This window comes from Silurus aristotelis, assembly GCF_946808225.1.
Source record: "Silurus aristotelis genome assembly, chromosome: 4".
In the NCBI taxonomy this organism is placed as follows: Eukaryota; Metazoa; Chordata; class Actinopteri; order Siluriformes; family Siluridae; genus Silurus; species Silurus aristotelis.
This window is the reverse complement of record NC_139577.1, coordinates 7,077,171-7,095,115: the sequence shown is the minus strand read 5'-3', so window position 1 is coordinate 7,095,115 and position 17,945 is coordinate 7,077,171. Positions and strand designations below refer to the sequence as shown.

The 17,945-nt window shown below is 39.0% G+C and overlaps 1 protein-coding gene across 4 annotated transcripts in view; it reads right to left on the bottom strand.

The window, feature by feature from the left end:
- Positions 1-16,461, bottom strand: part of rock2a (rho-associated, coiled-coil containing protein kinase 2a) — a 47,614-nt gene extending 31,153 nt beyond the window's left edge. For 3 of the 4 annotated variants that reach the window (XM_083539772.1, XM_083539773.1, XM_083539774.1), the window contains exon 1: positions 15,677-16,461. In XM_083539772.1, coding sequence (XP_083395898.1) covers positions 15,677-15,778 — 102 coding nt within the window. In that variant the 5' untranslated portion in view covers positions 15,779-16,461. The remainder of the gene's footprint in view (positions 1-15,676) is intronic. The other variant, XM_083539775.1, reaches the window with a different exon arrangement.
- Between the last annotated feature and the right edge of the window lie 1,484 nt (positions 16,462-17,945).

The window sequence follows — 17,945 nt, the reverse complement described above, 5'->3', positions numbered from 1 at the left end:
AATGTCAGGTTTTATTTATTAAACATGGAGTTACATTTCTGCTGTTAGAGGCATTATCATGCTAGGTTTGTTTTTGTTTTTGATAAGGTGTGAAGGAGGGATGAGGGCTGAATGTTAATGCGAAGCTTGCTGAAGCTTCACCCAATAGTATATAATACTGTGGTAAATTTCCTCATTAATCTTAATTTGGAAACTTTTTTTTGTTTAGGTAATTTTTTTCTTTAAGATTGAAATTTGGGTGAAAATAAAGTGTTTTTATTATAGTTTCTCTTTAAGGGGAAGTTGAAGAGTGAGCGAGTGAACAAGTGAGCGAGTGGTCGAGGGTGTGTCCAAGAGAGTGAGAGAAAGTTGCTGCTTTTCTGTGAGAAGGACGAGAGGGTGAGAGGAGGAACGCAGTGTGTGTGTGTGTGTTTGTAAAAATGGACAAGGCCACTATCACAGCACCTTATAAGGCAGTGTTTCTCCCTACTGCTCACACACACACACACACACACACACACACAACCACAACCACAATAAGCGAGGGAATGAGGGAGTGAGGGGGAAGGGAGATGAAGAGAATGAGGAAAGGAGGAGAGCGAACTAGACAGAAAAAAAGAGGGAGAATTACAGTGGGAAGAAAAAAAAAGTTGGAGGAGAGTAGGGAAAAATGAAATAAGTTATAAAATAAAAGAAAGACAGAAGAAACACCAAAAAGCAAGGAAGCAACAGAGAAAGGAACCAAAATAGAATATAAACAGAGATTAAATAAAAGAGAGAGAAAGAGAGAGAGAAAAAGAAAAAAAGACAGAAAGATGGAGAGAGATACAATAGACATAGAAACACAAAAAAATGGGAAAGACAGAAATAGAAAAACAATTAGAGAAATGTAAAGAAAAACAAAAACATCTATATGAAGAGACAGAAAAAAGGTGTGCGTGTGTGTGTGTGAGAGAGAGAGAGAGAGAGAGAGAGAGAGAGAGGTGGGGGGCACTGTGGGTGGGTGGACGTACATATTTGAAGCAGTAGAAGGAAGTAATTATTAGTTATTTTATTTAGTCTCTAAAAATAGAAAAAACTCTCATCCAGGTCCCCTTCATCTTAATTCCTCTGTCCATCCTTCCATTCATCTCATATCAAAAGTTCAGCAGCTCATAACGTCCCTCTTCACTCTTTTGTTACTGATTAATTCATCAGATAAATGTCCTAGAAAGATGTCATGACCTGAAAAAGTTGACAAAGTGCAAGATGGAGAGAGAGAAATGTCAGGCTGTGTGTGTGTGTGTGTGTGTGTGTGTGTGTGTGTGTGTATATATATGTGTATATATATATATATATATATATATATATATATATATATATATATATATATATATATATATATATATATATATATATATATATATATATATATATAAGAAAGAGAGAGAGAGAGAGAGAGAGAGAGAGAGAGAGAGAGAGAGAGAGAGAGAGAGAGAAAGAGAGAATAGTGCGTGTTGTGGGGTTTAGTGGTTAAGATGTCGCACTTCTGATAGGATGGTTGCGAGTTCAAATCTCAGGTCCACCAAGCTGCCACTGCTGGTCCCTTGTGCCAGGCCCCTGACCCTGACCTGCCCAGTTGTATAAATGAGATTAGTCACACTGGGTAAAGGCGTCAGCTAAATGCCATAAATGTAATTGTAATGTGTTGAAGTTTTCTCGTTCTGCTAGAGATGAACGATACGACAAAAAATATCCCATTACCATATTCGAAAACGATTCTACACAATACACCGTCATGACATGTAGAAAAAAGGGAGAAAGCTAACGGTGTAACGGGTCCTGCGGGAGAGTTAGCGCTTACCGAACATGCTAAAAGTTATGAGAAGCGAAGGGTTGACGAGTTAACAAGATGTGATGTACACACACGTGCACGCACACGTCAGCTATACCCTCTGCTGCAGGATGTTTTGTTCAACACGCAGCTGCTGATCTTCGAGACGTCATTCATCATTAATGAGCCTCAAGCTTTGCACTATAAGGGCTAAACTAATTAAATTGAGGACTTTAATTACACTAATTTACTGCTGTGGCACCACAAACACACATACACTGTGGCTATTTCGCAAAGCGTACAGAACGTGAACACTGCAATATAGTACTGTAACTGAAATGTCCTATATAACAATGATAAATAATAATTTACAGCCATGAGAATTTAATAATATATGTAGAGGATATGATGTTAAAATCGAGACAATTTGTACAAAACTAGTAGCCCAGTGGTCTGACGTTTCTTCAGGTCCTAACCCCCAACTCCAAACATCCTGCCTGCAGTTAGTAACACTTTGCCGTATTATAATCGTGGATTTGTCGTATTTTGGGGAGGTAGTAGTGGTTAAAAGTGTTGGATTATGGATCGGAAGGTCATGAGTTTAAATCCCAGCATCCCCCATCTACCACTGCTGGGTTGCTGAGCAAGGCCCCTAAACCAGCTGCAAGTTGCTCTGGATCTGGGCATCTGCCAAATGCCATCAATGTAAATGTAAATCTTGTCAAAAATCTCTGAAGACATGACGTCAAAAAATAAAGCTAGGACAAAAGTAGCAGAGATTGTTGGTGCTGCGGATAAATGTAAATAGCTAGTAGAGTTAGCTTGTTGAACCAACTGTATACATACAACCAAATGTTTACATGTACAGTGTTGGTCATTTTTACACAAACAATCCACTTGCACAACCTCCTGTACCGCATTGGTTTTCCTTGTCTCATTTTGTCTTAGTTTTTTTGCACTAATTGTTGCACATGTGCACTTTGTGTTGTTAGTTTAGAGTTTTAGTTCAGTGTTCCTTTTGTTAATTTATGTCGTTTTATGTAGCACCTTGATCCTGGGAACTCGTTGTTTTGTTTCACTATGTACTTCACCGTATGTGGTTGAAATGACAATAACGCCTACATAACTTGATTTGATAATCTAATTTGAGAATGATGCTAGTATAGATTAAGAACGATGAGAAAAGTTCAACTCCAACTCACACTTTGAGCATTTTTTTTTATACATTTTATACTTCAAATCATCAACAACAATGCCAGGGGTATAAAAAAAAAAGAAACTAGAGTGAGTGTTGTGTCACTTTGGCTTCTCACTTCGTACCGGAAATAAGATTTGTCAACTGCACATGCATGAAAACTCTCAAGAACCAATAGCGCTAGCTGCTAATCAGGAAGTGGCTAGCGGCTAACGGTAGTGCTATGGATTCAAGATTATTTATTTGTCACAAAACATAGTTATATGCAGGATACAACTTGCAATGAAATGAAAAGTTTGGAGAAAAAAAAAGAAAAATCTTGACTCTTGAATCCATAGTGCTATTGATTCTTTAGTGTTTTATGCTCAGCTTCAAGAATTTCTCTTAAAAGGAGAAAATCCGGCCAATTTAACATAACATGTGAGTGAATGAATAAAGGAAGGAAGAAATTAAGACATTTGTTAAAGTATGCTGATATAAGTAGAACAGTTAAGTACCGTAATTTCCGGACTATAAAGCACACCCTTATATAAGCCTAATATAAATTATGCACTGAATTTGACAAAGATTTTGATTTTTAACATAAATAAGCCACACCTGTCTATAAGCCACAGGTGTCTACACTGAAACTAATGAACTTTACACAGGCTTTAACGAAAGACACTAAATGCAATATGTTGCGTTTCTATTAGGAGCATAGCGGTATTTTGGGAATAGCCTGCCACTGCATTCTACCGGTATTACTGCGTGTGTGGAGACCGAGGAATATGTCCTTTTTATTTTTTGATGCTCGTTTCTAAGTTTCTTTGACTAACTTATAACGCTGTTGCCAAGAAAAAAATGTAATTGATGTAATTTGTGGCAATTTACTTGATTATTCAATTTAATCAATGTTAAAAAAAAGTGTATTGCATTAATTTTATTATTTAATAAAATATAATATAATTTATTCTATTTTAATTCAATATTATAAAATATTATTTCATATATTATTTGACCGAACAGGCATTTTATTTAAAATTACTTACAAATCTAAACTGTTCACAAATGTTTAGAACATTAAACTGCATTAAAAAAAATTACAAGCAATTTATTGTTTCGCATTTCTTCCCCCTTAACTGTACCGAAATCTAACCGGACTGTAACTTAAAAACCGAGGTCCGAACCGAACCGTGAATTTTGTGTACCGTTACACCTCTACTGATTAGTATGAAAAATGCTAGACAGACAAAAAAAAAAAACCTCTCATCTGGAGCCACTTACAATTATCTCATTTATAAACCTGAGCAGTTTGAGGGTTAAGGGTCTTGCTTAAGGGCCCAGCAGTGGCGGCTTGGTGGTGCTGGGATTCGAACTCACCACAATCAAAAGACCAACAATTTTAACCACTAAGCTTCCACGTCCCACTGCAAGCGACCCTACACTGTACAAACCCTTTCCTTTCCTTTGGGTCTCTGAACACTTTTAAACTCTTTAATATTTGACAGTTAAAGCATTGAGGTTACGCCCCTGCATGCTTTTTCAAAAGCGTTCTAAAAAGTGGAAAGTTTAAAATACCGTTGGTATGATAATGTAGGGACTGAAAGAGAACACAGATCTTTAAAAAAGCGTGACAATATTTAAACCTGTTCAACTCCAAACAAACAAAGATGGCTGACAACGTTTCAACACTGTCCGGTTGGATGCGGTCGTAAAAGATCAGCACCACTTTGCAAACCTTTAGATCACATTTTTCCTATCTTCTTGCACTTTTCCACATGTGCAGTACAGACACGTGAATGTGTTGGGTGAGCGAAAAGCAGTGTAAAGCAGAAGTAAGACAAAGATTCTGATCTGGAGCTCCCGAGATTGAACCTGATGTTTTGCTGCACACTGCTTAGTTTGCTAGCAAGCCCATTCCCTGGTCCTGAGGTATACCTGATCTATACATGATCTATGAAGGTCAATACCATAGTTGAGTCAACAATTTAACCTCTGTCCCACAGAGAGAGAGAGAGAGAGAGAGAGAGAGAGAGAGAGAGAGAGAGAGAGAGAGGGAAAGAAAGAGAGAGAGAGAGAGAGAGAGAGAGAGAGAGAGGGAAAGAAAGAGAGAGAGAGAGAGAGAGAGAGAGAGAGAGAGAGAGAGAGAAATGCATAGTAAGACACTTTTATTCACAGAGTAATCTAAAGCTCAGTCTGTAAAGTCTCGGACATGCAGCTCAGCACTTTTGCTTCTCTGAGCAGTCATGGTTCAGTGAGAAACGCTGATTCAGCTTATTCAACACAAGACAAAGAAAGAGAGAGAGACTTCACTAAAAGCTGAGGATGATTAAGCAGTAAAATTACCCTAAAACTAATTACATAATTACACTACTTCCCTGCCATTCACCCCAATTCATTACATTTAATATCATTAAGGGAAGATCAGAGTGCTTGTTATTCGGATCACATCAGCCGCCATGTCTGCTTCTTTAGCCTGCCGCCAGAGCTATGAAGTCAACATAGAATCTTAAAGAATCTATAGTTTAGTGTCATGCAAATGAAATCAGGGAGGAGGCATAGCCTAATGTGCAGAGAAGTACATAGATTACAATACTATTGCTACTACGCTATAGTGTAGTACATATACACTCCTGAACAAAATCTTAAGACTGGTCCAAGTACTCGCATTTTGCGCTGGTGGATCATAACCAGGTTGTAAGAACTTCTTCAAAATGGTTAAACAAGAAGCAAGAGCAAGAGACAAAAATGAGAGAGTAGGCAATTGTTTTTAAAACTGCATTTAAACTCAAACAGGCTGCTCATCAGCTGATCAAAAGTTTAAGACTATAGCCTTTAAAATTAAAAATCTGTGCAAAAATATGTCTTTAATGTCATTGTCCTCAACCCAAATTAAGGCCCTTACTGATGCTGATTGGAGCCCAATAACCATAAGATGGCATCTGCCAGAGAAGGACTTAAATAACAAAAAACGTCTTCGAAAGCCACGTCTCCTTCCACACCACAAACTTGCCCGTTTGAAATTTGCAAGGGAGCACCAAACATTGGACATTGAGAAAATAATTTACCCTGGATGGTCCTGATGGCTTCCAACGATACTGGCATGACAAGGAGATCCCACTGGAGAAGTTTTCTACACAACACAGTGGAGGAGGCTACATCATGATCTGGGGTCCTTTTTTCCTTCAATGGGAAAACGGAGCTTCAGGTTGTGCAGGAGCCTCAAACGGCGGCTGGCTATGCGGACATGTTGCAGCAGGCATCCCACTTGACTGAGGGCCCTCGTCTGTGTGGTAATGACTGGGTTTTTGAACAGGACAATGCTGCAGTTCACAATGCCCGCCATGACGAAGGACTTCTACCAATAACGCTGCACTTCTGAACCATCCTGCATGTTCCCCTGATCTAAATCCCCTTAAAAATGTTTGGGAATGGATGGCAAGGGAAGTATACAAAAACGGATGCCATTTCCAGACTGTGGATGCCCTTCGTCAAGGCACCACATGGAGCAACTGGAAGCCTCTTGGAAGCAGATGCATCAAGCATCCCGAAACAAGTGTTTGAAGTTATGAACAAGCACGGTGGGGCTACTTACTATGGAGTCCTTTTTTGACACTTTTAGTTCTGTTGTGGGTATTTTTGGGCTTTTGTCTTAAACTTTTGATGAACAGCCAGTTTGAGTTTAAATGCAGTTTTTCAATAAATTGCCAATCTGTATTTTTTCTCTTGCTCCTTTTACTTCTTTTGACATTTTGATACATTTTTTACAACCTGGTTATGATCCACCAACTCGAAATGCGAATACTTGGAATGTTTCCCCCACGGTCTTAAGATTTTGTTCAGAAGTGTATACACAGTTTATACAGAAGTGTGTGAATATATATATTATACACAAAAAATATATAATTAATAATTCAGTAGGATGAAAGCCATGTCTGATGTCTGTGCATATAAAGACATGATTTTTGTCTCATTATCTGCAACAGTGATTTTGCATCTCAAAAAGAATGTAAATAATGAAAAAATACATAATTTGAACTTATTTTTCATATCCACAATAATAATAATCTGAAAGAAAAAAAAGTGGAAAAATAATAAAAAAAGATAAGAAATGTCTAATTAGTTTGGACTTAAATTTGACTTAATTAGACCTACATAAGTTTTTTTTAATTTGATTGTATTTGTTTTCTATTTAAGTTTGCAATTTGAAAGAAAAAAAAAACAAAACCTGATAAATATCACAATACCTGAAGCTTTAATTCTCAACAGATTATTCCTTCAAAACGATCAAATTCCTGTCATGTGGAATCACAAAGGCTGAAATGATAAATGTGTGTGTGTGTGTGTGTGTGTGTGTGTGCGCGTGTGTTTAAAGAAGAGCGAGAGTGTGCAGATCATCTCCATCCCACACACTGCTTCTCGATTTGGCTCTCTACATCCACAATCACTCCTTCACTACAGGGAACAAAACACACACATCCTTCATCCTGCTGACAACCTGACACTCAACACAAACACACACACACACACACACACACACACACACACACACACACACACACACACACACACACACACACATACACACACACACACACACCCTCTCCACATCATCACTAACACATATAAGGTGCAGGTTTACAACAACATGACTTACAGCAACAACAATCATCACACAAGACCACAATAAATACATAAATATTTATTTATTTATTTATTTTCACCAATAAAAAAAACCCCGATGTGATTTGTTCGATTATGTAACTATGATAATTAATTTAAATATTGTTACAATAATTATCACAATGACAATTAATCACTACATTCCACAATCATATATGATAATAGATAAATGAATTGCCAGCCGATTATGAAATAGTAGCAAGCTAAAGGTTTCACAGCTGTTTAGTTATTAAATACAGATATTTTTATAAATGTTACATACAGATTTAACTGTAAACGATAATATTTTTTCATTGTTTAATAATCGTCTAGACTTTTTATATTTTATTATTTACTTATTTGCATACGACACTATTTTGCTGCCATTTTTGTTAGCAACCTTAAATAGTGTGGTACAAAACACTGTGATATCGTGATGCATATGGAATATCTGAAGTACCATGATATGATGTTTTGCTTACGTCGCACAAACCTACATCTCAGGGATTTTGATTCACTTCCTGCATTCAAGTCGTGTTTTTTTCCCCCAACTACAGTTCACTTGGAAGCGGACCAGTCGCACCTTGATCAACCTACTCCCCTCTGCCTAAAGAACCGTGATGAAAAGGGAGAACACACCAGGGCTGTAGTGTATATTGAGGAGGAACTGGTGCAGCCCTGTGTTGGATAGACTCTCTCGAATGCCAGAAGGGAGCAGAAACGGAGATAAGGAGTCATCAACATTCCAGCCTGCAGAGAGATTATCTCTGAGCTCCACAGCAGCAACACCTCTTGAGTGTTAGTGCCGTCCTCCCGACTGCTGCAAGCCTCAACCAGACACTCTCTGGAAAAACACCAGGATCAGTCATTGTTATTCAGGGCGGGGCTAGATGGCACGATGAAACGATATCCGTATTTAGATGCGATAATTAGTTAGCTTTAGAGGCTAAGTACACACAGAAAACAGCATGGAAATTGCTTCTTTTTTAATTCACGTTCGGTCTTTGATTTCATACTAGCTTCATTCATCCATTAGATTAGCAAAACATTTACATTTGTGGCATTTAGCAGCAAAACAAGTTCACTTTTACTCACCAGGGGCACCAACAATCTTTGCTTCTTTCTTCCAAGCTTTGTTTTTTTGTTTTATCTCGGTTTTGTTTCTATACGCGTTTAAAAAGAGCTCTGACAGGACAGGATTGGACAAATTTTGTGCGGACCACAATCTCATTTCGAATTTCGCAGCTTTGTATTGATTAATCGTGCAGAAATTGCAAAACTGAAGAGCACATAACATATATCCCTGCAACATATATATTCCAATCCTTTTTTTATTAAAAATATTTATGTTAATATCTGAATAAAATATCTCAGAACATCACGCTATTTTGCTGGAGTGTCTTGAACCCCTTAAAGTCGAATCCGATCATTTTCAAATTTTCTTTTTTTAACACTTTCTTTTCTTCCGTATTTTGTTGTAAAAGCTCCCGTGGCTTCACTGGAATCTAAAAAATACGTTTGCAGCATCTTTAACTTCCTGGTGGCATTGATTGTAGCTTCAAATAAAGCGATACGATATTATTTGCCGTATCGCACGTCCCTAATTCAGAAGTGGTTTTGTGATGTTTACAGGGACTCGTCTTTACACACCATGCTGACAGAAGAACAACACTCTTTTTGTTTCCAGGTTAATCAGTGACTCTCGGCTGGACCTGACCTTCGCCCTGGAGCTTGAGGTTGCCTCCTGTATCTCCATCACATATGAAACTCGCCTCATCCTCTGGAAAGCTCTTGATGGTCTCAACGTCACGACTCGAATTTATACACCACCAACACTTCCTTTTCACCAACCATACAGTCATCTGAGAGTTCCATACAACAGTAATTGGGCATTTTTTTCTCAGTTTACAAAGTCAATGTTTTTTTTTTTTCCCCCAGAAGTTGCCATTTAAAGCAGTATGAACCTCTGTACACAATAATTTATTTATTTTTTTATTTATTTATTTGTTTTTTTAGCTAGCTTATGAACATCTTAATATAATCACTTTCCTTTTGGCTTTCATAAAAAGTAAAACTGGACTCACTTGAAACAGCACATAATATGCAGAGCTGGATAGCACTACCTACTAGCTTACTAGCATAAACATAAACGTATCTGCTTTGGTTGAATTCAAATATTGAAATTGCGATAATGTTTTCAAACACACACACAGAGTTTACACAAGCTTAAGGTGGGTATTAAGTGACTAGCGTAGCAGCCAAACAAGCGAATTATACTGGATAACCGAATAATCAGCTTGAGTTAATGACTAAATGATTGAAAGTACAACTGTATGTGTGTGTATGTGAAAAGAAAGAAATATGTCAGCATCTTTGTTGTTTCACTTTACAATTTAAAAAACATGGAACATACAAACATTCAAAACATACTTCAAATGTTATTAGCTCCTGTGGTGACTAGCAAACTGACTAGCATAACAAGCTAAGTTACTAGGGGTGAAACTCTATTAGCATCCATTTCCCACAACAAGCTCTGTCTGATTAGCATCCTTTACCACAGGTAGCTTTGTCTGATTAGCATCCTTTAGAACAATTTGCTGTATGTACATAGCTATAGCAAAGCTAACACCACCATAGCTAATAACCAAAATATTAACCGAAGCTTTTTAGACTATGAAATATTTGTTAAAGCTTCTGCATTCCATCTTTTTTAAATAATTTTATGCAGCTGTTTGTTGTAAAACATTTCACAGGTTCATGTTGGCATTTACTACAATGAGGCAGTTATAGAATTGTCATTTTTGCACAATAATTTAATGAGAGAGGTTTATAATTTCTTGTCTTTCTCAGCAGTTCATGAGATCTCGGCTTGTTGCCATTCATTTTTCCAAAGAGCACAAATAGGACAAGATGTTAAAACCTACACTTCTTTATCCCAAAAATTAGCACGTGCTCAAGCCTTAAATATTCAGACAGGCACTTTTACTAAATTGGATATTCCTATTCAGAGAGGTAGCTATGTCTCGCTAGATTAGCTAGCTAAATAAAACGTTACCACAGCAAACATCCAGTTGGATCACAATTTTACACAATCCAAAAACATCACATGCAGCTTAAATGCTAATTCCATAAATGTTAACATAACATCTAAAGGTGTGTGTATGTGAGTGTATGTGCATGTATGTGAGTGTATGCAATCTCAGAAGGTAGGGGCGATTTTCCAACATGCTCCCAGTAACAAAACACACACACACACCGCTATCTCCTTCACTGAGATTAACCAGAAAGGGACAAAGGCTATAAATGGCACAGAGTTAGAGCTTGAGATCGGTTCACTCCCACACACTGCTTCTCAGCTCGACATCCACCATCCTCTTTTCTCTTCAGGTTCCTTATCCTGCTGAGAACTGCACACTCCACCTGAATTAATTTAGCAATATACACAAGAATATGATTGATGCACGCACACACACACGAACACACACACACACACACACACACCAGGCCTGTCATGCTATAATCAGTTCTCTGATCCTATATTTAAATAAATATTTATCATTAGCAGGCTAGTCTTCCCTTACAGTAATATTTACCGTAATATTTACTGACTTGACATTCCTGTTCTCGCTAGTCGAATTTGAGCTAAATTCTAGCTGTTCTAGTTAAAAACATTTTTTTGAGAAAATCTCTGCTGCGTCTCTTTCAACATACTTCAAAATTCCCTGAACACAGGGAATAGCGAATAATGTTCAGCTTTACAGAATATTATAGGAAATGCAAAGAAGTGTGATTAAACAAATGTAAGAATTATAATGGGGGGGGGGATTGCGACAATAATAGATTTAACTGCAGTCTGTTTAGAATGTATGTGCATTTAAGTCCTTGTGAAGTTGTTCCTATAAAAATGATTAACGAGAATCTACACCTTTTGATCAATCCGAATCCAGAATACAAGATCACTGTGGTGTAAATGACAATAACAGAACGTGTTACCTGGAACCCCATCTGCACTCTATTGCCGGGAATCCAAATTTTGGAAATCCCTATAATCCTGGGCTAAAACTGTGACTTTGATCACTGGATTGTTCATCAACAATATTTTATTTCATCCGATGAAGTTGTGGCATTTTTAGAATATTTTAGACTCTTTCCTGCAGTGTGACTTCTATGAAGACCGTCAAACCAGGGACCTACAGGAGCGCCAAACCTGATGACGCAATTAGTGGACAGTACAAGAGAAGAGAAGAAGGAAAAAGTAGTGTATGAGGTTTTTATTATCTAGGCAGGTCATGAACAAAATGAATGCTAAAATTGTGTGTTTTTGCTGCTAGCTATCGTTATTGAGAGAACTCAGGTCTAAATGTTGAGGATGTAAAACCTTTTCTTGTGTGCATCAGTTTTTCGTACAGACTGACATTATGACAACTGAGATCCTACAGTGTAACATAGAGGTCATGTTCCTACAGTCTGACAAGCAAAGGACTATTAAAATTGCACAGTGTATGCCCAGCGTAGCACCGCTTTCATTAGCCGTGTTAGTGTCGTACCTCTAACGCAACTACAACTGCGTTAACTTCAGATACCAAACATGTCACGACTGATGGACTACACGTGGGGGGGGGGAATAATTCTCACATCTGAACGTTGCATAATAACGTGTTAACTGCAGATTTGTCCTGAACACATTTCTGAGTCATCAGAGAATACACTTTAGGAACGAGCACTTCATTAAGAGATCTTTTCCCTGCTGCATTCCTCAGCCGTGAGTAGATGAAGCTCCTGGCTCGTCTCGACACTCGTGCCTGAGATATTATTGAGACACTTGGCTTGGCGGTGTGGCTCTGGCTTTGACATTCAGCAGTGGGGCCGCTGAAAAATGAGTCGATGCGGGTGGCGTAAACACACCAGTGTGTCTCAGAACCACTCATACACACTTCAGCACTCGATTTAACCCCCTGGGCTCGTTATTGCGAGTTACTGTGAATTCTGATTCAGATGATGATCGCAACATCCTGTGTATCATCTAACAGTCTTTCAGCATTAATCTTGCTTCTGGATTCAACCTGTACTCCACACACAATGTTCAAATATTCCAGTGACATCCCTAATAACTACAGCGACCCCATGTTAACCTGTCAAACGTTCAGCCACATTTTATTTCACATCATTGAACGCGACACTTTCGCCATTTATCTTCTGTATTTATGTCAGATGGAGAGGAATAGGAAGAGAGGCTTGCAAGTGATCAATTTTAATCACAAAAATCACATACACAAATCTCAGCTGTTCGAGTTTTATAAGTTGAATGGATCATGTGTTCATTATTTGTAAGTTAGGGGACAATGGGGGCAAAAAACGGGGCAATGGGGGTTTCTAACAGCAGAATTTTTGAATGATATTAATTATATTATGGATGCCAATGTTGTGAAAAGGACACACACACCTTATGAATGTGTTAATAAATAATGAGGTAACTGATCAGTGCGCAAGTTCGGTTTCCTTTATGACACCTATATCAAATATTTGAGTATCAGCTGGCATCTGGCATGGGCATCACTATTGTAACAGAGTCTCTCTGTGAGCCAATTTTACATGTTTAGGTATAAACTACAGAAGAAAAAAAAGAATTATAGCTTTAAATCCACACACACACACACACACACACACACACCATCAAATAATTCCAAAGGATGCAGCAGTAACACACACCAACACACCTTTAGCACACACACTGATGGACTAAACAAGGCGTGGTGCTGGAAGAGAAAACGTAGAGAGATACAGGATGGATTACAGTACACTGTACACACACTATATTTCACCGAACTTACACACACGGTTATATAAATTATACTTTAATGTGCTTAGTAATTGGAAAGTTTTCCCGAATGTTTCTGCAAAAGACACACAAACACACATAGCTTTCACATTGTTAATGCGAAGAAATAACATGTAGACGATGCATTAAAGCAGAACACAGTAACTTGTGCACCCAATCGATACTAATGCTCCTGAGAGTCCTCTAAGCACCTCGGTGCACTCTTTAGCAAAGCAGATACATTGATACGATATCAGCAGTAGTCTCTTAGCAGAATAAAAAGTGTTTGGATTAAGAAGCACCAGTCAGAGTGCAAAGTGAAGTATGGAGGGCGGAGGAAGAGAGTCATAAAATCAGCGCAACTTGTTGACGTTATGATAAATATTTATAGCTTCCGCTTCCCTGGTTCCATCCCGAGGGTTCTTTTTGTGCTGTTTTTTTGGGTTCTCTCAGGGTTCCCTGGTTTCATCTTAGCTGCCAAAAACATGCTAGTAGATGGACTGGGCAGGATATACTAGGTGGGTTGTGCTGTAATGAGCTGGTTGCCAGTACAGCATGTATTCCTCCATTTTCATACCCAGCTTTCTCAGGATAGACTCAGTGTCTACTGTGACCATGATCATGATCAAACTTCTACAGAAGACAAGTGACCCTAACCCGCAACATTATTTTATCAACGGAAACCTTCAGTTCACATTCAGGGGGAACCATTAAAGCGTGTTCTACATAGAACCCTATAACTGTGTAGCCCAAATTTTTACAAGTAAACCTATGAACAAACGTTTCGTCAAAGAGCGTACACACAGTCAACACAGAGCTTCTGAGCATCAGCAGCTAGCATTTAATAAAATATCTACACTGATCGGTGCGATCTCGTTCAAATTCTGTTCGGGTGTAGAAATGTACATGACAGGGAACGTCTTCTTCCCAGAAGGAAAACGACATGAGACTGAGGAATCTAGAAAGTGCTAAAACAGCTAAATCCTGATCCTTATCACTTATATATATTTCCACTCGCTGAATTATTTTATTCCATTGAAAGTCCACTGTGATCGGTGCTGCACTCATCCGCTGACAGCATCAACCACCATTATTTCCAGATATTCCATTACAAACAGGTGGCGTTTCTCTTTAAGTGTCATCACGACTCCTCCGTGACGATCTTCACACAAACTTTTCCAGCATTCTGACACACATCAGACCGGATCTATATCCAATCCCAGTGTTTCCATCATCACATACATAATGTTTACAGAACAATAATATCTTATGAGGCTAATTTTAAACTGGAAATCAGCCAGGACCTGATAGCACATTGATTCAGTTTCACAACTTGGAAAGAAAATCCAATCTGAAATGTTTGTACATCAGGAGTAATATCTGATCTGGTGCAGGAGTTAGCGAAACACTTAGGAACAATGAAGAGTGTGGATTTAAAGGTGGGTTTTTTTTTTTTAGGTGAGATGGTGTCTTGAACCTGAATCAGTAATCAGGGAAAGATGGTAAGAGAGAAGGGGAATGTGGGAGAGAGTGAGAAAGAGAGAGAGAGATCTGGTTATTGATATGAAAGTGGAATTCAGGATAAGAAAGATCTCTCTCCTCGTTCTGCCAGGAAACTGAGTCAGCACCACTTCCTGTCAGGTCCAGACGTCGGCTCGAGCCCTGACATGTCTGAGAAAGGTGAAAGCATCATGATCACGGGGTTTTACTAGAATAAAAGTCAAACTCAGGTGCATGGATCGAGCGAGTGAGCGCGCGCGCGCGCTTTTGGTGTATGAACAGAATTACCTCCGCGTGCAAGATGCTTCTAGAGAAGTTCATCTGCACGCGGAAAAAACAAACACCGCATCCACAACACCACCAACAATTACATCAACAGCAGCTCGTCAGCCTGCAGGAAGCAGGAGACACACTGAGAAAGTTTCACCAACAAGATGACTATATTTGGTGCGCGAGGAGGAGGATGAAGACGGAACAGTGTGTCCAAAATGGCAAAAGCACTAAAGCGCAAGCTCGCGCTCGTCTACAACTGCACCCCATCACACACGCGCGCGCGCATGGAAATAAAGAAACGCGACACAAAACGAAACAGTACTTGTGTATATCTATAGACAATCACTTCTTGGGTTACATTGTTGCAATGTGACTTTTTTCACCTCCGTGAACCGGAAACACAGAGGAAAAATATATAAACAATACAAACGTGCATGAAACATTCATGACAACTCACAAGCAAACTTTCCAGGTTGACGGCAGAGCGCGGGTCTCTGATCATGGCCTCCAGTTTCTTCTGGCGCTTCTCCATCCTACTTTCTGCTCCTGAAGACATCATCGAATCAGATCATATCCTCTTAGATTAGACAATGCTCGTGGTTCGCTCAGATCCCTGCGCGAGCTCTTGAAAACTAAACTAAACTAAACTAAACAAAAACAAAAGGAGCTCCTGCTTGGCCTGTAGGGTTTTCTGGGATCTCCGCACCACCAGCAGGAGAAAAAATGTGGATTGATCCAACCGGAAATGCTCCTCCAATTAAGTTTGAAAAGTCGGGCAGGACCCCAGCTCGGCTCCCCGCGCCATGCTCAACTTCGCCCTGATCCTCCAGAAACTGCGGGGATTTAGGAGTTTTCTTTTTTTGGGGGGGAAAAGGGGTGTTAAGAAGGGCGTTTTCTATCCCTCCCCTCTTCCTTTTCTTCTGTTTTCTTCTTCTTTTCTTCTCTTTCTGCTTTTCACGCGTTCATTCCTCCTATCCTGGTGGCTTTCTCCTTATGCGCCTCGGCGCCTCGCGCTTTTCCGCCGCCTCTTGCCGAGTCTCTCCATCAACACACTCCTCCTTCCCCCGGCGGTGTGTTTTAAAGCGAATCGGGGACGTCAGGAAAACGAGACATGGTCGCTGATTAATTCATCACGTTTGTGAGTTTTTTTTTTCCGCCGGTTCGCCTTTTGTCCGCTCGCGTCTTCGCCTTCCACCGCAGCCGTGCAGCGTTCAAGCGCGTTTACCCGAATTACCGTAAACCACCAAAGTTTCCAACACGCGCTCAAAAAATATTCGTGTCATTTCGGTACTATGAAACGGTACGTGTTTGTCCGAAACCTAACAAATAACCTGGCCCTCATCACCACACTATTCTTCCCTAATTTTACAGATAATCATAAAGCAGGATGCAGAAAAAAAGGTTCACTTTGGTACACTTCATTTTAGGGTTATTATGGGCTCCATGCATGCTTTAATATCCACACACAAACACACATGTTACACACTAAAAAAAAACTAAACGCCTCCATTCCCTGGTACTGAGAACCTCTTGTCTATTTAATGCACACAGTGTAATATGAAAAGCTCCACTCAGAAAGCTATAGTAGATCCACAATCTCCACACTTCCAGGTGATGGATACCGTATCAAATGTGTATAAGGTACTACAAGAACTGTGCATGCTTTATTGCTATTGCAATTAACACTCATCTTTCTTCATGCAGTAATCATCATGCGGTTCTTCACCACTCTGTACATTAGGGATCATCTCTGAATAATTCTAACTATATATAATTGTTCATTTCTAGCATATTCTAAATAATCGGATGGATGGATGGATGGATGCAACTTTGTCATTGCATTGTAGAGGTACACAGCAACAAAAAGCAGTTTACATATTCCAGAAGTGCAAATAGCAGAACTGTGCAAACTGACAAGTGCAGATTATTATGTAAATATATGTACAACAAATGAACATAAAGGCCCTGGTCAGTGACGACAGAAGCTGTCATCTATTGTGCAGTTGTTCATACAATGTACATGTATAATTTTGTAAATTGATTATATCCCAAATTTCTCTAAATATGTATTGTGCCTTGCACACACATTAGAACTGGGTGTGTGAGTAAATATAATTTAGATAAAGACATCAACAGCTTCTGCAGTCTATGGCCTTTATAGTTATTTGCTATACATATATTTGCATATTTATCTGCACTTGTCAGTTTGCACGATGCAATTATTATGTACTATTTACTACTTTTCCATTCTGGCAGCTGAATTTCATTTCTATTCGATGTGGTGGTGTCTTCTGTTTCCTTTTCACAAAAAACAACTGCTAAAACACAACACCAGCGTCTATTTGCGCTTATTTGTGACCTCGAACACCTCGGCTGTACGCCATGTGGTAAAAATGGAAAGAATTCCAGTAGAGAAGTTGGAATTGAGAACTTGAGGGCGCGCTTGAACGCTGCGTGATTCCTCGGTATTCCAGCAGTTCCCTCCGAGCTATTTTCCTCTGACGTCATCAGGCACGACGGCAGCGTTCCTGCAGCCATGAGCCTCAGTGGGAAGAGTTTTTACTGTCACAAATACCGACGAAGGAAAACAGATTATTTAATAATTACAGCAGCCATTGATTTTTTTTCCCCCATATATTTTCTTTATAAATACTGTTTCTACACGTGACTAAGAAAAGTAAAAGAAAAACTTATTTATGAGCATTTCTACACCTATTGCAGTCTTA